The following is a 24708-nucleotide window of genomic DNA, read 5'->3' on the forward strand; positions in this document are numbered from 1 at the left end:
CGTGTTGACACATGCGCATAGGCGTTTACACGTGCGCATAAGACCTCTTACGACTGCGCATATGAGTGTGCGCAAGCGCAGAATATGTTTTCGCGTGCGCGTTTTATGTATAACGGACGGTATAAGCTAAAATTATCTAATTATCAATTTCAGTTAATGTTGATGATTGCGTTGTTCCTTAATTTTCGAATTGGATTCGGCTTATTATTTTTTGCAGACTGTAAGAGCAGTACTATAAAAGTAAACTTGAACTTTCGATTATGTCAAATAGAATTTCCGATTCTGGAGCTCCCAAAGGATCGTACAAAACGAAAGTATGTTTCGATGTTCATCAAACAAAAAGTGGAATTGCTGCAAAAAATGGATAAAGACATGAAGGATGTGACAGAGAGGTTAGTGAAAACGAAAAAATTTCGATTGACAAGTTAGTCGGTATTCTCAGCACAGCAAATAACGGGACTTGAACAGCGGAACTTTGTAACTGAACAAGAAATTTTGTCTGTTTATAGAATTAAAGAGAAAGTATTATCACATCAAACAAAGCAACTTACATTGAAAGAAATGTTTAATAAAGTAAACAAATAAATATTAAGCTTTTTTTTTTGTAAATTTTGATACCCTTTAGATCATAATTGTTCTTTATTTCATAAATTACGGTTTCATATTTTTAATTTTAGAATTTCTGCATGCCATCTTACGAGATTTAAACTGATGATCTATGATCCGGAAAAATCGATGAAATCCTGACGAGTCCGGATTAACGACTTTTGACTGTAATAAACTCAACACTGGAAAAATAAGGAATTTTGCCTTGGACGTTCAAGTATGCTGAGGACTTCCTAGTGGCCTGTTGCAACCACCAGAGACGTACTGGAAAATAATTTAGATACAACAGTAGCTCATCTTGTGAATTGTCACCAGCGAAAGTAACAGCTACAACATGAAAACTGGTAGCTATTATGCTTTGTAAATCTGAGTGTCTGTATGCAGTTCCTGCTTCAGAATTAGCAGTCAATAAAAATATCAAAGTATATAGGAATTAGATAAATATCTAGTTACTACCTAGTAACTCTCAAACTTGTGGAACTTTGTCAGAACATTTAAAGGTTTTTTACAACACAGCTCTGTTGCAGAGTATCCACACCTGGGGCACCTCCATTCAATCTCTTCAAATACAGAAATGAGGAGGACTATCCTGTTATTTACTTGAGCATACCAAATAACATCCATAAAAGCCATTACTAAATCTAACTGGTTTAAAACCACGTACCTGGTCATAGTAGCTAATGCCCTGCACATAAATTGCTAACATAACAGTAGCTAATGCCCTGCACATCCACAACGATGCAGAAATGTGCTATAATAGAATTATAAGCAGAAATGCTGAAAAACTAATTCTGTTTTCCCCATATTCATCCAGTACTGTACAATTATGTGAACTTTGCGTATTCTTCCACGAGTTAAGTCGTTGAGGTCAGCATCCTTACAGATTTACTCTTAAGGCAAACAATGTAACAGCTAGCCCCTTCTGCATAACAGAAGACTGAATTATTTTTGGGAAATTCATCAAACTCGGGCAAGTTATTTTAGTGGTTCATATTGAATTGTGTACTATTAAAATTGCAGTTAGGCTGGTCCCTGACAAACTATTCCACAATCTGTATATATATAAATAGCCAATCATTTATACTAGCGATCAGTGGAGGTGCATCAAATATTCTTAGATTTAATTTTAGTACTTTATTCTCTCATTTCAAAGGAATGATTATGCTTCATTGGATTAAGATATGCATAAAGCAATATCTTCTGCCATCAATTTGCTTAAGTAGCTATAATGTATGCAGGCATACTTTAAATTTACATTTCAAACCCAACCACTTCCCATAAACATAGCTTACATTAAAAACACAGTGACCTACAACATGGGCCAAATGTAATTATCTAGCGACCTACAACATGGCCAAATGTATTATCTGGCAACCGAAGTATGCATGTATGCACAGCATATGTGTTACAGTACATGTGGAGTTCCATCTTCCAAAATTGAGTCATTTTTCCCATTTATTGTTTTTGCACCGAGAACATTTTTTTCTTTGTGAAACAAATCATAATAGGACTGGGGAGTTTGCTGGTTAATGAAAAAGGGGCTGAAATTCTTCCGAAATTTCTCTTTGTCCAGCAGTAGAGTATGAAAAATTTCAAATTCCATGAAGAGTACTTCTTTAATGATCACATTTTGTGGAAATGCAATGCGTAAAATTGCAAGTAAAGTCTTAGAATAGGTAATGCCGAATTGGTGCAATTCTCTGATGTTTTTTAAGTGAAAAGAGATTGCTTTGTGTATGAGAGAACAACAGTGTACTCAATATTTATCTTATTAGCTAGCATTATATATAAATCATAGAAGTTAAATATCTGCTTGGTTGAGTGGACTGATGTCCATTATAATAATCAGGTTTCTTTTAATATGTATGGGGTCTTTCATATAGCTTACCACAGTAGTATGCTTAAAGGAGCTGCTTGCTGCATATTTAGTATCTGTATTTTTTTGCGAGTTCTAATATGCTTATAACCAAACTATCATTTCTAGCAATTTATGATACTAATTGGTTAATTGTTTGATTGAGTATATTTTGTTATAAAGTTCTCTTTTGTGTATGTTAGTTTCCATAGTTCACCAATGTAGCTCACTTTTATTTTTGAATATTATAACCAATACTCTGTTTGGTTCTCAATAACATTTAGTGGAATCTTTGTGTTATATTACTTTGCTCTAATATGCTTCAATGCAGCCTTTAGTTATTCCTCCACTGGGATAAAGCTGCAGTCTACTTTGGCAGGCTAGCTGTCTCACCAGGGATGTTAAGTAAATCTCTTCAGTGACATTCAAATATTTTGCGCAGGGTTGATAACAGGAGGAAAGCAGAACTTGATTCCTATAGCTTATAAGGACTAAATTTGAAAATGTGTGAATGGTTCATGGGAACATGAAAATTTCAAAGGTAATAACTTATAAAAGAGTTTTAAGGGGATAAATTTCCTGGAATACACATTGTTTTAATCCTAATTTAATCTGGTAATATGCTGAAATTGGGATGGGAGTATGTTAAGAAAACTAGGAATTCATTAATATTTTGATTTAATATTGCAAACAGAATAGTTAATCATCTAATTTAATGGTGTCTTGTTCGATTCTCGTAGCTTTCAGATCTCTATCACTAATTTAGTTTGCTTTTTAATTTTGAAAGTATTTGTAAGTAATATAAATTGACCCTTTTCTTGCTGGTTACTCAGAAAATTTAAAATTGTTTGTTTTAAATATGTATGTCGAATTAAAAAAAATATTAAGTCTGTCTTTATAAGATTGAACCTTCATTTGTTAATCGTGGTAGCCTATAAGAATTAAGGCAAATATAGTCTTTGAAAAAAAAAATAATAAATTTCCCCCTATTGTGATTTTTGATTGCATTTATTCATAACTTAGTCTGCATTTTTTCCCCCTTTAGAGTTATGTATTTACTTGGTTACATACCAAAAGACAGCAGATTATATCTTGGTGATAAAGAATTAAATGTTGTATCTTACTCTCTTCTCCTTCCTGTTTTGGAATATCAGACTGCAGTTATGAGAGGGGATTTTGAAACTGCTCATAGTGTTCTACCTTCAGTTCCATATGAACAGCGAACTCGGGTTGCTCACTTTTTAGAAAAGCAGGTAAAAATAACCAAATTTGTTTATTAATTAATGAAAATTCCAATAATTTAAAAATATTAAGCATATTAATGAAAAATACTTGTAGATGTGTATATGAAATGTTGCATTGTTATGCACTTAATGTCTGTAGAATTGAGTTTGAAATGATCGGCAATATTGTTTTTAAAATTGAATCTGATATCTGTAGAATATTTCATATTATATTTGTTTTTAAGGGTTTCAAATCTCAAGCATTAGTTGTGTCAACTGATCCGGATCATAAGTTTGAACTAGCTCTCCAACTTGGAAATCTGAAAGTAGCATACATGCTTGCAAAAGATGCTATGGTAAGTAGGTTCAGCCATAATATTATCACATTTTGTTGCTACATTTTTATTTAATAAGTATTACCGTGCTCTCCTGTTGAAAATATTTATCGTCATATGAAGAAGTTACATAATTTTGTTCTAATTAATATGGCAGGTTTTCTTGTACCAGATGATGTATGTGTTTTAACTTCCAAAATTTCTACAAGCACTCACTGCATATTGCTTGAGAATCCTGCATTGTTAAAAATAATAGGAATTCTGGAAATAGAATTTTCTTTCTTCCTGAACAAGGTACAGTGCAAAATATTTATGCACAAAAATCCTACAGTGTAAAATGTTTCCAATTTATTAACATATTCTCACAAGTCTACTTTGTTTTTTAATCACAAAGTTTAGGAAGTGAATGAGGATGAGGTTTTTTGTTTTTTGTTCTTTTTTTTAAGACTGAAGACTTAAAGATAAGAGAAGGCTGTAATAGTAATGCATGAAGTTGCATAAATGTAATTTAATCGGAGAATAACATGCAGTAAGATATTTTTAATATTATCTAATGTAATATAATGAGGGCTGTGCACTAATTTATACATGTGAAACTCATTCTCTCAATTCCATGAGAGTTTGTTTTAATCAGACTTTAAAAAATTTTTAATTAAAAAAAATTGCATAAGTAATTAAACATTGGTAAGAGTCTTGCTTGAATTTTTGTTCTTATAGTTCAAATTACTGTGGAAAAATCTACAGTAAAAAGTCTTTAATCCGGATGTCCATAATCCGGAATAATCTGTAATCAGGACCTCAAAGCTACAAACTTTCTGTGCATGCATAAATGCATAATGCATTTACGCATGTGCATAATACGTTATGTATATCGGACGGTATAAGCTAGGCTAAAATTATCTAATTATCTATTTCAGTTAATGTTGCAGATTGCGTTGTTCCTTAATCTGCTAATTAGATCCGGCTTATTATTTTTTGCAGACTGTTAGAGCAATTTTATAAAAGTAAGCCTGAACTTTCGATTATGTCAAAGAATTTCCGATTCTGGAGCTGCCATAGGATCTACAAAGCGAAAGCATGTTTCGATGTCCATCAAACAAAAAGTGAAATTGCTAGGTCCTGATTATAGATCATTCTGGATTACGGAAGTACACATTAAAGACTTTAAACTGTATAAAATTTATCACTACTTTGGTACAATTTGGTGATTTTTATTCAAGAATGATGATTAATAACTTTATAGGCACATACACATATCATTATGTGTATATTTTAATAATGTATGTGGTTGGTTTTGAAGTGAGGGAAAAAACACAGTAAGGACTTTGAATTAATGTAAATAATGTTAAAGTTCTATTCAAAAATAGTGTTTCACGATACATTTCAAAGTTGAAAGTTAACAAATATAATTTCTTTTTTGCAATGAATTTCTAATTTTTCATAGATAATTTGGCACCTCTCCTTTGTAATATGGTGGCATGGTATATATCCTTGAATTGACATGACTCTGTTTCCTTAAACATAACCTTTATTCACACACACCATAACTTTAAACACAACTGAAATAACAGAACGAATAACAAAATCTACTAAACTAAAATTCAAACATCCTATGCTGCAGCTAAGGGCGAAGTGAGCGAGTTCACTGCCGCGCTAGCAGTTTTTACATAAACCACATGACGTGGATTGGCTGCGCACACAGTCGAACATTAGATTGCCACAGTAACTTAACTGAGGTGAGTACCTCATTTGCCCTTACTCTGGAACATGCCATAGTAAGAAGTATTTGCTACTCTGGTTGATATGTTGTATGTCTGGGTGCATATGATTCGCAATAGAACTAAAAAATTTTATCTATACATGTGTCATTTTGTATTTTCTCTCCTTGCAGTCTGAGCAGAAATGGAAGCAGCTGGCAGAGCTGGCAATGTCCAAATGTGAATTTCAACTAGCTGAGGAATGTTTGCATTATGCTAAAGATTATGGCGGACTGTTATTGCTTGCCACATCATCAGGAAATGCAAGCATGGTTGAAAAATTAGGACAGAGTGCAGAATTGAGTGGAATCAACAATGTTGCTTTCATATCATATTTCTTACTTGGAAAGTAAGTTTTATTAAGTATTTCTAAGTATTAATTTATACTTCAAGTGAATGATACTTTTTTCTAGTTATCTGTAGAATGAAGTTTGTGTGTATATTAGATGGTATTTTAATTTGTGATTTAGTCTCTGGTCTGAAATTTGTAACCTAATTGTGAGTTCTGCAATGTAGCTTTTAAACTGTTGTATTATTTTTCTGTTTAAAGCAATATCAAGTACCTGCATTGTATCTCTGGTCTGAAATTTGTAACCTAATTGTGAGTTCTGCATTGTAGCTTTTAAACTGTTGTATTATTTTTTTGTTTAAAGCAATATCAAGTACCTGCATTGTATTTATTTTGAACCCTGCATAATTCAGCGTTCTGACTTGCAATCGGTTCATTAACAGCTAAGCAGTGGTACTGCTGAATGCTGTTACTTCATGCCAGATTCAAATCCAAGTGAATGAACTGGCTGCATGGTTGGTTTTTCCCACTTTCAATGGAAACATAAATAAGTTTCTCTTTGAAACTGCTTAACGATGGTGTTCTTCCTTAGCCTTAACCTTTTATCTGTCATGCCCGAAATAATCTCGGGCACAGCACTGGTGTTCGAAAATGTCACGCCCGAATATTACTCGGGGTAATTTTTTTTTTAGTGCATTGTATTGTTATACCCGAATATATATCGGGAGACGTTTATTTCAGCTTCATCTCTTTGTCAAACTCGACTGTATATCTTGAAAAGTTAATGTGCACTCAGTTCAATAGATGGCAGCACTTTACTGAAGATTTCAAAGGTTAGAGGTTAGAAGTTCTTTGGTTCAAAGTGCCGCGGGATCTTTTTGTTGTAAAATGGCATCCAGTTCTTTGAAACATTATATAGATGATTTAGATTCTTAAACCGAAGATGAAGATTTTGAAGGCATCGATACTAGTGACGAGGTGAAACTGAGGAGAGTGACATTTAAAGTAGCAGTGAATCAATGGATAGCGGTGATGATGATGATATAGGAAATGCGAGAGACTGGTGTGAAATAACTGCTTTTGGCCGATCAGGGTCCCCGCGGTTCCCTTTTATAGGTACTCCACACTGTAACTTTTCCTGTAAACATAAACTACTCCTTTAGATATTTTTGAAATGTTTCTGGATTCAAATCTAATGGATATAATTGTTAAAGAAACGAACAACTATGCAGAACAAGAAAAAAAAGCAAATCCGGCAAAGATATCAAAGTGCTCCCGCACTAAAAAATTGACAGAGAAATGAAGCTATTCTTTGGGCTAATACTTCAAGGTATTGTCCGAAAACCAAATCAGGCTATGTACTGGTCTCATTGAAGGATTTTGCATACTCCAGTTTACTCAAAAGTAATGCCCATAAATCGTTTTATTTTGCTTTTCTGATATTTAAATTTTTGCAATAATGAAGCTGAAAAAAAAAAAGATGGTTTTCCAAATCCAAAACTTGGAAGCTGTATAATGTAATTGAAAATTTACAGGAAAAATTTTGTAATTTTTACATACCGGAAAGCAATGTATTGGTTGATGAAAGCTTGATGCCTTATAAAGGAAGGTTATCTTGAAAACAATATATTCCTATCAAACGCGCGTGATTTGAAATCAAATTTTTTATGCTTTATGAGGCGGAAACAGGGTTTATTTGTGACTTCATTATCTATACAGGAAATAGTACCGTCTTCAATCAGTTCTATACAAATTATGGACTTTCTACAAAAGTCGTTATGCACCTATTGAATCATTTTCTTGGAAATGGTTATTGTGTGACTGTAGATAACTGTTACATGTCACCCGAGCTTGCAGACTTACTTATAGTCCAAAAAACGGATATTTATGGCACAGTAAGGATAAATAGACTAGATTTACCTACATAATTCGCTAAAAGAAAATTACAAAAAGGTCAAATCATAGTTTTCAAAGGGGTAAGATTTTTGGCTATAAGGTGGAAAGATAAGAAGGATGTGTGTTTGATGAGCAGTATTCATGATACTTCCATGGTCAGCCTCAAAAATAAAAAAAAAAAATTAAAGATATACTCAAGCCGAAGATTGTTTCTGACTACAATCTAACTATGGGTGGTGTAGATCGCTGTGATCAAGAAATATCCTTTCATCCAACAATCCGAAAACGTCAGAAAAAAATATTATAAAAAGATATTTTTACATTTACTAGACAAGGTACTCTGGAACTTATATTTGCTCTATAAAAATGTAGTTGAGAAACGTATTACATTTTTAGAATTTTGAATCCAAGTTGTAGAAGAACTTGTACATGAATATGAGGATGCAGCTTCTGGGCAAAAGAATGTTGGCAGACCACCTACAATAGATAACCCTGCCCATCTTACTGAACGACATTTTATATCCCATATTCCTGCGAAACGTGAGCGTACAAGACAATGCAAAGTGTGTAGTTCGAAAAAGGATAAAAATGGGGAAAAGATAAGGAAGGAAACACGATGTTGGTGTAGTGATTGTGGAGTTGGTTTGTGCTTGGAAAAGTGTTTCCATTTGTAACACACAAGACTGAATTACTGAGCTACTAATAGGTATTCACTTTTTTTTTTTTTTCATTTATTTATTTTTAATTTTTTTTTTTTTTTTTTTTTTTTTTTTTTTTTTTTCATTTTTAGAAAATAAGGCTTCATTAGAAGCGAACTTTACAACTGCCATGTTGAGTGGCAGCCGCCTCAAGCATATTATAAATATGCAATGGCTACAAAACTTTAAAAATTTTACCCATGTACTTCAAAATATCAATTTTTAACTACTAAGTATATTTTATTTTGTACTAAACGTTTGATTTTTGCAATAAAAAAAATTTGACAATTTGTGTATCCAAATCATCAAAATAATTTGACAGTTAAAGGGTTAATAACGTTCATGTGCTTTGCTGTGTCAGAGTTGCCAACTTTCCCGATTTAGGCTGGAGACTCCTGATTTTCAACCGCTCTCCCTCCAACCCGATTTACAATACATTTCTCCCGGATTTTTTCTTATTCTTCAAATTTCTCGTGATTTTTATGGAGCTTGGCTTAATACTTCGTCATATGAATTTTAAAAAAAAAGTGATTTTGGACATCTGAAAGCAATTGAATTTTCTCTAGATTATACATGATCTGTTTTGAGAAAAACGAAAAATTAAATTTTTCTTTGAAGGACCAAAAAGTTATAAATGCAGAATGTCTGTTCTCTGCCTTTTTACTTCAGCACAACCTGCCACTGAATGCATCGGATCACGCTGCAGTTTTATTTAGAAAAATGTTTCCCCAATAGTGAAATCGCTAAGAAATACTCCAGTGCAAGGACCAAAACAGGTGCAATTGTTAAAGAAATGGGTTTGAAAAATAAATCTTCTGTTATTGATTGCATTAAAACAGCTCCATTCTGCCTCTCTACAGATTCAAAACTGTAGCCAATTGTTTCTTTTATTAATCCAGAGTCTTCAGAAATTGAGGGCAGTTTATTTTCTGTCCCCACTTTAGAAGGACATTCAACATGCTTTAATATAGCACAGCTAATTATTAAAACTTTAAAAGAAAATGCAATCCCTCTGGATAATTGCTTAGCACTTGGTGCCGATAATGCACCAGTAATGGTAGTCTTGAAGACTGGTGTTGCAGGCATCTTAAGAAAGGAAAATTCAGATTTGCAGATTATGAGGTGCACATGTCACCTCTTAAATTTAGCAGCTGAATGAAAAAGGGGCAGCTTCTTTACCAGTATATGTGGATGAATACATTGTTGATATTTATTGTTATCTTGAAAGGAGTTCTAAAAGGAAGGAAAAATTGAAACAGTTCCAACAGCTGCATGATACTGAAATGAGAAAAATTTTGAAACATGTGTACATACTGGCTGTCTTTAAGGAAAGGCTTATCTAGAATCCTCGATCAATGGAACCCACTTCTTGCAATTTTAAAAGAAGTAAATGCTTCGAGAGTTAGGATAAAAGGCTCTATTGAAAGTTATAAAATACCTAAAGTAAATGGAGATGTAGTTACTACTTCCATTGTTAAAAATAGGTTTGAGAAAGTAATTTCTTCACCATTCAGCAATTCAACTGGCAGTTCTCAAAATAATACTGCAAAATATAAGTGTAAAGCCGATGCAAATTTCACTCAAAAAAAAAAAATTGCTCAACATGTGAAACATTTTCCAATTGCTGTAAGTTTATCTTGTGGAGAACGAATATTTGTTTTTTCTTCGGACCTTAACAAAGCTTTTTCCTTTTTTGATAACCCATTTTGCCATCATTCGATGTTCTTAACACAGTTCTACAAAGCAGAATTCCATTAATTCATGTTTTGCAATCAATGATTTATGATCTGTTTAAAGACATTTTATCAAAGTTTGTAAAACCAGTCTGTGTTTTGTCTTATATTCTATATATGATGCGATTTATGGTGAAATAGAAAATCTGAAGAAAGATAGGTAAGATTTGGTTATAGGAGCTGCAACTACAAAAGTAGTGGAAGAACTTTCAGAAGAAGACAAAATAAAGTTTTATCTTCATGTTAGAAGTTACTTCTGTCGAGTATGTGATTACATACTACATAAATTCCCAGTCAACCATGAAGTGATTTTGCATGCTAAATTTGATGATGTTTCTGCTCTAGCAAATGCATTTTTTTTTTCTGATATAAGGTACTTTTTGAACAGATTTCCTGTGTTACTTCATTTAGTCATGAAAGATGATGGTATTGATGTTGCCACTGATATATTGTAGTCACAGTTTTACAGTTTACGATTAGAAAACTTGGATGAAGTTTTAAAATCAGCTAGGATTGACACTCAGTGGAGTTTGATTGGAAAACTGAAAGATGCTGATGGAATTTTATAGTGAACTGTCTAGAATTATGTTGGCCATCTTGACAGTTTCCCATAGTAATGCAGAGTGCGAGAGGATTTTCAGTGTTGTTGCGAAAACAAGGACTAAATTTAGATGCAATATTGGTGTTGACACATTAGAAAAACTTTTATTAGCGAAAGCAGGCCTACGTGGCAATTGCTATGAACAAAATTATGAAGTTTCTTTCTTAATGAAAGCAAAATCTGTCACTGTTCATAACGTTTGTACGAAAACTGATTCAAGTGTCTTTTGTTGTTGTTTTGTTTTTTAAACGATGCAAGTAATAAAAATGTTTATGTGTAAGGCATTTTTGTGTTGCTTGCATTTAAGAATTAGTAACTATTTAAAGTTAATTTATTATTAAAAACTATATTTTTATCATTTAAAAAGTCTTTTTAACATTGTGAAAAATCTGATTTCTTAAAAAAAATCTTAATTTTTGAGTGTCATAGGTTGGCAAGTATACTATGTTCAAATGACCAACCAACCAAAACCAGACCTGAATTGCAATGATTTTAAATAGAAATTATTTCTTTTTGTTGTGCATTGTAGGAATTTTTTTCCTTAAAATTCTGCATTGTGATAAAGATTCCAACTGGAGTATTATAAACTTGTTAGAGATAAATACTTATTATTAAGCCCATTTGTGAATTTTTTCACATTTTTAAAATTATTTTTGCAATAGTTACAAAAGTGTAAATTGGAAATATTTTACTTATAAAAATAATAAAATTAATTTACTGAGAATAGTAAATTTTGTTGATATATTTCTGTATTCTTTGAATAAAGCATGCATATTATTATTGAATAAAGCATGCGTATTATTGAATTGTATTGAAATTTTTGCATATTAATTCCTAGCAATGGAAATTTTTTTTCCTATACATGTGAAGACAATTTTAGCTTGTATATATTTGTAAACTTGTATAGATCTTGTATATATTTTAGCTTTACTTTTGCCGTTTTAAAGACCTCTTATGAATGTTTAATAACCATGCCGTTTATTTGTTAAAATGAATGAATGCATAAAAGGCAGAAAATTCTTTGCCTTTTATTTTCTATTTATTCTTCGCCTTTGAATTCATTTCTGTTTTCAGGAAGGAAAAAGCACTTAATATGTTAGTGCAGACTGGTCGTTTACCAGAAGCTGCATTTTTTGCTCGCACCTATTTACCTAGTCAAGTATCCAGGTGGGTAGTTTCTTCTTCATATTTTATGTACATACAATATAAATTCAGATGTAACAAAGTTGTATGCTGAAGTTGATGCACAAAGATTGTTTCTTTAAAGTCAATTATAGACGTTTGAAATTTCTTTCCCCCATTACTACTTAATTAAGGACATAAGGTTGGATGCTACTTAAAATGTTAAAGCCCGTGTATGTCTAATGACTGAAGAAAGAAATTGTAGAGTACAATGTTAAAAGGAAGAGGAAATATTTTAATTTGGAATTTTGCAGCTGAAAGGTTTGCTATTTATTGTCTACCCATTACATTTTCATTGGTGGTAAATTTAGATGGTTCATGAGGGAAAATATTAGAGTTGAAAATGAGGGAGAATAATTTTATTGATTAAATGAGGTAAATAATACATAAGGATAACCATGTGTATATTGAAATAATAGTTAAGAATATGCATTAAGAACTCTGTTTTTCCGTAAACTATAATAGTGCACTTAAAAGGAAAAAGGAAAGTTAACTATTTGTAAAATCGTTACATGATAGAAAGCAATTTTTTTTTAGGTACTTCTGTGTTAGTGTGTCATCAGTTCTCGAAATGTTCCAGAAATGCCAAATGTGGTAGTCTATTTATATGAATGAATAACTGTGCATGATATTGAATTTGTAAAATTCTCAGCTTTTATATTCAGCTTCTATTCTCAGCTTATTTAAGGGAAAGCAGATCACAATGCACTAGAACAGTTTTGTTCTACCCATATATGCAGCAAAATGTTTTAGCTTAAAAAAATCAGGGACTTGCACGAATTTGGCATTGCACGCAGTCTTTGCTCTGCACTATGTACTGTTAGGTGCGCTACTATCTAGTTTGATTTTGTGCTAGCATTTATGTTTAGCATTAAGTGGTGTACTATTAACAAAAAAGTACCTTTTTTTATCAGCAATAAATTTATGTGCAACCTTTTTAATATATAATTGATATAAATACGTATAAATATTTAAAACTTACAATTTGTGAACTTATCCACCTTTTCAGTTTTTAGCATACTATGATTTAAAGTTAGGTTCTAGATTTAAAAAAAAGTATAAATTAAAACTACATAATTTAAATTCTTCAGCATTAATTATATATTTTTGCTATTGTTTTAATATTGCCCATCTGCTATTAGAATTGAATAGTTCTTTATTTGTAATGAAATATGAAAATATTTATATGCATCTTTTATGTTTTTAATGCATTATTTTTCATTATTACCAGCTCTTGGAACACATGATAAAAATTATTTAAATGAAGTCATCTTTTGTGCATAATATTTAATGCATAATTTTTAAAATTCCTTTTCTTTGAAATTCCAGAGTTGTCAAATTATGGAAGGAAAATTTAAATAAAGTAAATGAAAAAGCATCCCTTGCTTTAGCTGATCCTGAGGAATATGAGAATTTGTTCCCTGGTTTGAATGATGCTATTAAGGCAGAACAATTCATGAAACAGAATCAAGTTCGCCAGCCAGCTGCTAGCTACTCAACAACAGTTGTAAGTGCTTGATTGTTTGCATATAACTTTTTGATGAATTTTTGATTTGCTTTTTAAGTTGTTCCACTTTAGAACTTTAGTTTCACTGATTATTCAGTTTTGCTGTACTGTGGGGAATAAGTGTTTTAAAATGATGTGAAGCTGTTCTTGCTTCAGGCACTTTGATGTATCTTATATAAAGATACTTTTAAGCATTTAAATCCTTTCTAAAAGGTAATGCTGGTTCCAGATATAAAATATATTTCATCAGTTTGAAAGCAATTTTATTAGTATTAAATTTTATAATAAAGATTAAAAATATTAGTATTAAGAGAATGACTTTTGAGAAACTTTGATGACTGAGGAATAGTTGTATCTTAATCGGATCTGCTGCAATGCATTGTGATGGTTTTTTGCAGATATTAATGGACTGAAATCAAGGATGATGGTTATTTCATAATTGCGTGTATATAGGCTGCAGTACATATTTGCAGGTCAAAATTTATGCATTCCTTAAGATTATCCCCCAGCATAATGAAGAAATGTATTGTTGCATTACAGTTAAATGTAGTCACTAAACTCTATATTTTTAGATACATTAATCTTTTCATTACGAATAACAACAGACTCGAAGTAAAATACCATCCGAAGAAATTCAACTTTTTGAGTTAATTTAAGATATTGCTTTGAAAGCTATGGGAAATCAAGAAGAGTTGCTGTACAGTTTAGTTGCTGTTCCATGTGGGTTGTAGATGTATATTGAAAGAAAATGATTTTAGAATCAACTGTCTTGCACAGATTTCTATTAGTAAGAAGGTTGTGAATATACAATAAATACATGCTTGGAAAGAATAATGTTGAATCAGTGTTATAAAATCATCTGGCAAAACATCTTTTGACATGAAGCAAATGATTTAAATTTGTACGAATGTAATAAAATTGTTGGTTCTATCCCTAATGTTCAAGGCATAAATCATCCTGCTTCTGTTATGTTCTGGAATTGCATTTCAACTCATGGAATGAGTAGACTACACATTGTTCAAGATGAAATTAATTTTTTGATATATGCACATCATTAGGTTAACTAATACTTCTGACCTGTCTGAAAACAGCAGTTTCATCTTCAAGGGTGAAAATGAGTTAAGGCATTAGTCACAAGTAGTAAACTAATGATTTCTTTTAAAATCATAGTTTAACTTTTGTAGCCTCCACAATTGCTGAAACGTAAGTCAAAAAGTGTTATCTGAAGTGAGAGTGAAGACTTCAAGAAACAAAGTGCAAAGTTTATTTTGTGCTTGTTTCATCTAATATCAACTGATGAATTTGATAAGCTTGAAAGTCTCTGGAAATGTGCCTTTGCAGTAGAAAAACAAAAACTTTTCATTTTAGTATTAATTATCCATGCAGCTTCTGATGTATCTGACATCTTAATGAATAAATATTTTGTCACCTTTGCAGTTAATTTTTATCTTGGCATCCTTAACCCATTCAGGACCAGCGTCATATATAAGCGAAGAGCTCCAATCATTCTCTTCAGCCCAGCATCTGTGAACGTAACTTGAAAATGGAACGATTTAAAAAAATTTTAAGTGCCACTAGATGGTGCTAAATTGTAACAATTTTCACATTGGTTAAGTCGTATGTCTTTTGATCTTCGTGTATGAGCATCAGTTTCTGTTCTATGCTTCTGGTTTTGATAGATTTATTGCTGTAAACAAACTAGGAATCGCAGCTCATTAAGCTTAAAGGGACATCAGCGTTGTTTATTTCGTTAGGATTTTTTTTTTTTTTTTTTTTTTTTTTGGTTCGTTTTTATTCTTGCATTTTTCGTTATTAGAATGTGGGGAAATTTATCCAGCGCAATGTTCTCATTCTTTTTTTTTTTTTTTTTTTTTTTTTTTGTTTTTGTTAGGAGAATGTGGGAAAACACATCTAGCTGACTATAACGGGTGTAACGTTGATGAACTTCCATGATGGAAAAACTCAGACCAGTTGTCCTTTTTTATATTTATTTTAAAACTTAACATAGACTTTCTTGGTTAATTAAAAAGTAATTTTACAACATTATTACAGAAGAGGAAAGATATTAGCTTTCCTGATTCGTGATGCATCTTACTTACTTGGCGAAAAAAGCAGTCATTGTCCTGTGTGTCGATTTTCATTTTGAATTATTCCACACACAGCAGAATGAATTATTATATTGGAATTTAATTGCCTACAGATAATTATTGCTTAATTATCTTTTACATTTTTTATTTGTATAGTACTTGCATTCATGCTTGTAGTTATAATTTTAGTATTTCACATGTTTTATTTTTTCTATTCATGTGATATTCTTTATATTAATACATATTCTAATTAGTATATTTAGTACGTAACTTGTAAAATTGAGATCATTAAAAATGCTAATTTTATGGTGTTTTTTTTTTTTTTTTTTTTTTTTTTTTAAAGTAAACTTTTCAAAATGCGTGCACTGGTGGCAAAGTTCCCTTTCCGGGGGTTCGGTCCGGCGTGCTGGTCTTGGGGGGGGGGGTTAACATCATGTAATAAGGTATTCAGATAGTCACTGAGCAGTTTCAAAGGGCGTATGTTATGCCAAATACCATTCATATTAGGTATTATATATGAAGAATTTATTCTGTTTTTGTAAGAGTGCATTGTTTTGCTCTTTCATTACTCTGCTTATCTTCCAAATAATTAGTCATTCCAAAGTAACTTATACACTTGCTAACTGTCAGGTGATTACATTTCTTTACTATTAAGCTGATGAAGTTTTTAACACTAAAATAAACACCAAAATAAGAACTGTAGTTCAACCTATGTGTACATGTCCCAACTGCAAAATGGACTACATTTGATGGATTCTAATTATGCCTGCAGGAATCAGATCTCTGTCAGATGTGTAGAAGGCAGATTTCTCCCCTCCCTCTAATGGAAACTGGTTTCATAAGAAGTCATTCATTTAGTCATAAGTTTTTGAGTAGTATGATATTCTGTTTTGTATTACTTTTGAAATTGTTTTAAATATGTTCTTTGTAAAAAAAATTGTATGTTATCTTTGTAAAAAAAAGGTAAATTTAAATGAATTCAGATGTGCAAAATAAATGTTTACATGACATGTTATGTAAGACTTTTCTATTGTGCTGCAGTTCTTTTTTAAGATTATTTCAACATGCACAACATTTGTAGTCTGAAAATGAAGTATTGAACATCAAAAAAAATTAAATACTCACATAAAAAATATTGAGTTCTTAAGTATGGTTTTATAATAACTTTAACATCACACCGTGTAATAATTCAGGTGCAGAAAACATTGTTGAAGCAAGAGCTGTTGAAAATGTATGTTTATTTACTTTCTAGCCAACTTATGAAAGATGTCCCGTTGAAGAAATGAAAGAAGCTGAAGCAGCAGGCAAGTTTGTGTATATTGCTGATGATGATGCTACTGGAAGTTTACATTCTTTATCTGAGGTAATTAAAAAAGTTAAACGTGTTACATTATGTTCAGATTAGTTTAACGTAAGCAAAATTAATGAATTAACTTTGAAGAAAATTTGTTTCTAATTGCAAACATATTAAGTTCAAATCCTGCAATTTTCTGTTGATAAAATGTACTTATAACTATTTATGTATCCACTACTGCGAGATTCATTAATGTCTGATTTTTCAGGTTGGAATTTCTCATTTTCTTATGTATAACGAGAAGTATAATATTTAAAGACTTGAGTTAATTTTAAGTTTGCTGTATGAATAATTAAATGTTCTCATAACTAAGAATGGCAGTATGAAATTTTTACATTAAATAAACCCTCCAAAATAGTGTAGTTCAACCTATATGTATATTTTATCATGTGGCTAATAAACAGGGTTGCCATACAATCTGGAAAACTGGGAAATGTCAGAGAATTAAAAAATTGACCAAAAAGTCCAGGGGGGGAAGTCAGGAAATTAAAATATTTTAGTCAAAAATCTGGAAATGTTGTGAAAATTCATACTGTGATCCCCCAAAAGAGTGATTTTTGCACTAACATCAGAAGTGAACACTTTCTTGGCAAATCTTGTATCAGGTGAGGGTCATTCAAACAGGTGGCATAGGGCCAAGTTTCGCAGCGGCAATCAAATAATCTTTTAGAAAGGCAAAGCACGTTTCTAGTAACCTTGAGAATACAGAGATTCATGTGCAGTGCATGTTGAACGAAAGTAAATCCCCCCCCCGGGTTCTCATATAAAACAAGCCTTTTCTTCTTTCTTAAATGCCTTATTTGTCATTTTGCTGTAAAAAAATAATCAGTCATATAGGTTAACCATTTTATTACATTCTTTAAAATATAGTCAATTTTTGTAATTCAGTTTTTAATTTTTAAGTAATCGACTTTATTTTAATGTTATTATTATCATTTAATGTGCCTTCTTCCTTCTAAATTTAATTAATACTAGTTAATAATACTTTCAAATTTCAGGCAATTTTCTCTGGCATAATCATGAAACTAATTCTAGCAGTAAAATGGCATAGCATCATGAAATTTATTGCACAGATTTTTTACTTATGTATGCTGCTAATTAAATATAAAAACTTGAATTTAGTTTAAAATACCATCAAATTGATTTCCTTAGCTGCAAAATTTCTGCGGAAAAACATATTTAAATCCCGATTGGGCACATTTTAATCTCAATCATCAGTGGACAAAACAACTCCTATTATATTATAAAAGTAATGCTTTGGGGAGGCAAATTTTTGTGTTTTCAAGTGGTACCATAATTAGTTTACCCTAAGCACATTTAATGCACACTATGTGGATAGCCTAGAATTTTCTTGGAAAACCTGGGGAATTTCATTCTGTTTCAGTGGCAACCCTGAATAAATTGTGTTATTCCAGTGTGATGACAATCATCTTCAGAGCATTTGTAATCTACAGCATGCATGTCAGACTCGTAGCTAGTGGGCCTCATGCCATTTTTCTACCGCCCTTGGTTCACCTCAAGAAAGTAACAATATGTATATAAGTATAATATATTAATAAAAATTGGAAATCCACACAATATCGAGGCCTTTCTAAAATCTCATGTGATAAAAGGACCTTTGAGACAATCTCTTTATACATTTTCATACCCATAGCCACTCTAATCACAGTGCTCAATTTTTTCACTTTGAGACATGCTGTACCCGACTTTTAACTTTATTTGGATATAACACCAAACTGAATGTATATGGCAGGACAAAACACCTCTGGGTTATAATGGACAGTAAAATTTTTTGGAGCATATCAGACACACTGTGATTAGAATCTAAAAACACTGCCTGTCTTGAAGAGACTGGTCATGCAAAATGGGGCTGCACCCAAGTAACACTAAATCTCACTTACAACACCTGTATAAAACCAATTCTTAAATATGGCAGTGAAATTCTGTTTTCGGCTGGTCAGACCAAGTTGGAAGTACTGGAGAGCCAATAATAAAGCTCTTCCCCAAGTAGCACAGCAACGTTGTAACGACATTGCAAACTCGTCGCGGATGTGCTTGCAAAAACATTGCAATATGTCATCTTTAAGGCACCCAGATGTCCACAAGCATCCACTGTTTTGCATCCATTGCAAAGACGTCTTTATTACGTCTTTGCAGATGAGGTTTTTGTCGCATAGACGTCGTTATTGCGTCTTTCGCAGGTGATATTTTGGTTGTGAATGCATTGTATCACGACATCTTAAAGACGCATAAATGTTCGCAAAATTACACGTTTTTGCAACAGTTGTGAAAATGTCGTTATGTCCTTGTGTTACATATTGGTTTATGCAGAAAAGAAAAGCTTAATAATTAATATATTTTTCTTTTTTAAATTTTTGTATTGTATTTTTCTAAAGTTTAAATATTTTATCATTTCCTTAAAACCAGAAGATAATACAATTTTTTCTCTTAAGACTAAATATGCATAATTAATAATAGCTTTAATTATTTTCAGTAAACTATATTTTTTAAATAACTTAAATTCTAAGTTACGGTTATTTAAGATTTCATCATTTTTCCCCCTTAAGTGAGAGTAATTATGAAAGTGGTTTTTATAAATACATAACATTGAGATGTTTTAAATAAAACTCAATTAGATATAAATAAAAGTAAAAATATATATGTGGGTTAAAAAAAAAAAAAGGAGCGTTTCTGATAACAGCATTATCACATTTATTTCTGTTTCTGTTAAATCTCAGAGACATTGAAAATTGGCCCTGTCATGATAAATTAGGAAGCGGTTCTTAAGGTAACATAATTACTATTTTACCTGAACTCAAGTATAAATTAATATATAAGCATAATAAAATCTATTTGTTAAGGAACTATAGTGTAAGATTTCTTTTGTTTACTCATTTTTTTAAATGTACCATTAAATAAGAAAATGGTGTCTTTTATTATGACCCATTCTATGGGTCACTGAAGACTTTTTGATCCACTTTAAGGTACTTAAGTTTGACATGCTTGATCTAGAGTAAAGTGATTACTTCCATAGATTTTCATTTTATGAGTCTAGAGACTGCTGATCATGGTATTTTTACCAGTTTCTGTGTATTTTATGTGAATTATGCTAAAAATTCATCTAACTAAACAAAATATGAAAATTGTAATTTACCAGAAATTGATCTGTAACTAGACTTGGATGTAACAACTCTATTATTATGCTGTTGATTAAAGGTATTAATTATTTTTGTAATAGAAATGAAAGGAGCGTGTATGCTTTTCGAGCACTTGCATATGATAAAGGTGTTTTGAATAGGTAGTAACCATTTTCATTCTGCATTTATTCACAAAGAAAATGTTGAGTCTTTCATTGTGGAAAATGCTGTAAACATCTGTGCAAGCAGACATTGGCTAGCTGTAGCACCCAAGTAGGTTTTTGTGTGCAATATTTTGCTATCACATTATTGTGTATTTCACTGTTTGGGGGAATTATTTCATTGAGCCAAATATCTCGGCAGAAAAGCATTGAGTTAGTTCATTGAGCTGTCATTTTTTTGTAACTGCCTGAGTGGCAATATTGTTTAGCTGGTCTTCCCCCCTTTTTTGTATTGTTTTTCAGCATCAGAGTTTGTTTTATGCAACAAAAAGAATATCATCTAGATTATGAAAAATCTTGTTTTCTAAATACTCCTAAAATGTCCGTATTAAACCATTTAAAAGAAACTGCTTATTTTTTCTTAAGATTTATTCTGCTGTATCTTTGAAACTGGTAATTTTAGATACATATGCTGCCTAAATAGTTTAAAAGTTAAGTACAGATTTAGAAAGCCATTGAGACCTGTACTGCAGCAAAGCTGCCAGAGGCATAAAATTGAAAATTTATAGCATAGGACAGATGTCCTTAGAGAAAAGTAACCACTTCTGTGAAGTAGGCTGTTCATAACATATAAGCAGTTCAGTTACTGGAACAGAGGAGCAGCAGTTTCTTTTGAACAGGTTTTAAACATGCATGTTTCCAGAGTATGGAAAGAAGGAATCTGGGGGTTGATACATGTGCAAAAGTTAGCTTTCAAAATCTTTTTTTTTCTACATCTATCTGGATTGGGGGAAGTGATTGATGTAAAAGAATGAAAAGATGTAGAAGTGTGATTCCCCTGAATTATTAATTTATTGATATTTTTTCAACAATATTTAGAAATGCACTTGTAGACTTAAAATATATTTTCACCATGTGTATATGTTTAGTTGTATGGCAGTATGGTAAGGAAATTTCTAAAATATTTAAGTAGATAGTTTTCGTGTTTTGTGAATAGTAATAAAAGAACTGCAATTTTTAGACATAATTTTTAAGAAGGAGGTATGCATCAGAAAACTGTTTCACTGTTACTTGGCAGATACAGCTTGTGCTATAGCAAGCACCCCACATGAGAATTGGGTGGATATGTCAACTTAAGAACTAAAGAAGGTATTTATGCCCAGAATTCAACATTTTTGTATATAGTTATACAGAGTAAGCCGAAAGTTCGTTAAAACATTAAAAATTCATTAAAAAATGGAAGAAATTCTGATAAAGTAGTGCAGTTTTGAAGAAAGGGCTCACAAGGAAGTCTGTTTTTTTTTTTTTTTTTTTTTTTTTTTTTTTTTTTAACAGAAGAAAAATATTTAGTTAAAAATGTCATTGGTAGAGGGCACTGACATGCAAGAGATTCGGCAGAATTATGCTAATTAATCGTGGAATAAAAGATTGTGATATACAAGGATTTCTCATTCGCTTTCAGAATGTTATCGTTACCTGAGTGAGTGTTGCTGGTGAAATTGTTCTATTTAAATTTGAGTTTGTTGCAAAAATTTCTCATGTTGAAGGGACTGAAGATGAAGAATGGCCCATATGGTGTTCTGGAATACTGAAGCTTTTCAAACAGATATAAGAAGCTGGCTCTTTGGAAGATCGGCCACAAAGTTTTAAGATCGTCATTGGTGAAGAGCCAGATTACTATGGTGAAAACAACTATGAATAATATAGCGGCGGAATGGTCCACAGGGAGTAACAGTGCTCACAAAGCTGAAATGATATTGGATGTGCCTCACTCATCAGTTTGATGCATCCTTCACGAGATATTGCATCTCTACCCCTGCCAAGTAGGCTATGGCAAGAATTGAAAGCGACTGCCGGTGGTTGTTCAATGTTTTCTGGATGGATGAGACACACTTCACACTACACAGGGATATCAACGTGCAAAACACTCGCATATGGGCGACATCGGATCTTCATGAATACACAACAAAGTCTGCATCCAGCCAAGTTGGCAGCCTGGTATGGCTTCACCTCATCTTTCATTGTTGGACCATTCTTTGAAGAACTGTGTCCTGTACCTGGCTGGAAAATGTGCATAGTAAACCCTGAGTGTTCTCGTTCTTATATGTGACAAAGTCATGCCCACTTTAAATCAAAGAGATGTATTATCTGTAATAAGCTTTATGCAGGATGGCATACTGCCAATCCAGTTAAATGAATCCCCTTAAGTGCCTTTAGTGAAGACAGAGTGATCAGTTGAGGTTGCAAGATTTCACGGCCTTCAAAATCACCCGACCTCACTCTGGTCTACTTTGGTTGTGGGGCTATTTGAAATCACTTGTGTACCATCCATCCCCTTCAACACTAGCCAAACTCGAAGATTCTATCTGTTGTGCGGTTTCTGCATTTCATTCCAACATGTTGCATCCACTGGTAATGGACATTGTGGTTGTGAGGCTATTTGAAGTCACTTGTGTACCATTTATCCCCTTCAACACTGGCCAAACTCAAAGATTCTATCTGTTGTGCGGTTTCTGCATTTCATTCCAACATGTTGCATCCAGTGGTACTGGACATTGGGAGTTACCTTAGTTGTGTCGTACAGTGTTCTGAAGGTCATGTTGAACAGCTGTTATTGCAAGAATAAATGAATGTAGCACTATGTTGACCTGTTCATTGTGTTTTGGATTGTCAGTGCCTTCTACTGGTGACATTTTTAACTAAATTTTTTTTTGCTGCTAAACAAAATCCGACTTCTTTGTGTCCTTTCTTGCAAACAGCACTTCTAACCTTTTCTATTTTATGAATTTTTAAAATTTTAATGAACTTTTGGCTTACCCTGTATTTAATTATATATTAATAAAGTGTATTTAGAAGCACCAAGAAGTGATACCAAACTAAATGAAAAATATTGCATGATAGTGTGTTTTAAAGCCCGTTTAAAATATTGCATGCAAAAACCTATATAATGAAGTTCTTAGTGGAAGGGTATTTTTACTTTGTGCCTTGCTTATAGACAAAAAGTCAACATGTTTTTTTGGGGGGGCATGTTTGCAAATAAGCATAGTTGACATAGCAAGATCGAAGTGATAATCAGACTTTTGATGTTTATTAAATTATGAGTTTGTCCCTTAGCCGCTCCCTCTCAAACAAAACATACACTAAACTACTTAGTACCCAAAAATATAGGTGACAAAAGAGGGAGAGAGAGAAAGGTAAGTAAACAGAAGAGAACTGTCATCATTAGTAGCTAATCTGGCTGTGCATAGAAAACAAAACTAACTTTTTAAACTAAAAATGTAATAAAATTATCAGACAAGTCAAGGCCTATTAGTTGTGAGTCCCGAGAAATTTAAGTAAAGAAATTTTTTGTAATGTTTTAGAAATATGTCCTCTGATTAACTCTCTAGATACACAGAACAGGATAAAAGTACTTAGTTACTAGGCATCCTCTACTATCACTGTAGGCCAGATGGCTGCAGCCATAAACTGAGAGTTATGTTGGAAAGCATGATGTCCATTTAAGAATTTGAGTTAGATTTATATAATTAAAATTTTTAATACTTGTAAGATTTAAGGTGTGGTAAGTGAAAGTGGAAAGACTGTTAGAAGTTTGGAGTGAAAATTTAATTTAAGATGAAATATGATGCATGCTATGCTAGTAGACATTATGCTGTCAAAAGTTAGCTGCAACAAAATGTCATTTAGAATTCATTTTGTTGAGTACGAGATCTTGGAAAATAAATGAATGGTGTGTTAAATTACTGTATGTTGCTGTAGTGACTGTGAATCACCAGGAAATTATATTGCTAAAAATAGTGTTGAGATTGAAAAGGTATGTAGAGTGTTCCAGAAACAGGCTTGTTTGGGTAGGGACATTATGTGTGCTTTCCAAAATTTGATGAGAAATACTAGTGCAAATTTAGACATATGAACATGCCATTTGTAGGGTGATATATTTTTTAGCAATAGGTGTGTGTATGGTGTGACATGTATACACACCTTATATTGTTGGGTAAAAGGTGTGGCATATAAACTTACCTTTTCCCCAAAAGAGGGCCATAGTCTATGCCCTCTTTTGTGGGGTGGGTGTTCCTGTTTTAGAGAATTGTCTAGAAAATGTGTGCAGTTGTATCAGCAACTGTGTCTGTTTTATAGCTCAAGTTATCTTCAACATTTTTTTATGTATTTCTGCTTATTAAAAATACAGAAAACTTGAGTTTAATGTAAAAATTAATATTAATTTCATTTATCCATTTTAATGTCGCTATCTATATTTTAAAAAGTGTTGAATTCTAAATTAACTTT

General features: G+C 32.1%; 1 protein-coding gene across 2 annotated transcripts in view; it reads left to right on the forward strand.

Moving 5' to 3' along the window:
• The window catches only part of beta'COP (coatomer subunit beta'), a 114677-nt gene that overhangs the window by 70049 nt on the left and 19920 nt on the right, over nucleotides 1-24708 (forward strand). For both annotated transcript variants that reach the window (XM_085809085.1, XM_035367834.1), the window contains exons 14-19: nucleotides 3507-3714; nucleotides 3930-4040; nucleotides 5911-6125; nucleotides 12068-12160; nucleotides 13505-13682; nucleotides 17022-17132. In XM_085809085.1, coding sequence (XP_085665211.1) covers nucleotides 3507-3714; nucleotides 3930-4040; nucleotides 5911-6125; nucleotides 12068-12160; nucleotides 13505-13682; nucleotides 17022-17132 — 916 coding nt within the window. The remainder of the gene's footprint in view (nucleotides 1-3506; nucleotides 3715-3929; nucleotides 4041-5910; nucleotides 6126-12067; nucleotides 12161-13504; nucleotides 13683-17021; nucleotides 17133-24708) is intronic.

Source organism: Stegodyphus dumicola, chromosome X2 (assembly GCF_044657685.1).
Source record: "Stegodyphus dumicola isolate Sdum_Otavi_A_Nest chromosome X2, ASM4465768v1".
Classification (NCBI taxonomy): domain Eukaryota; kingdom Metazoa; phylum Arthropoda; class Arachnida; order Araneae; family Eresidae; genus Stegodyphus; species Stegodyphus dumicola.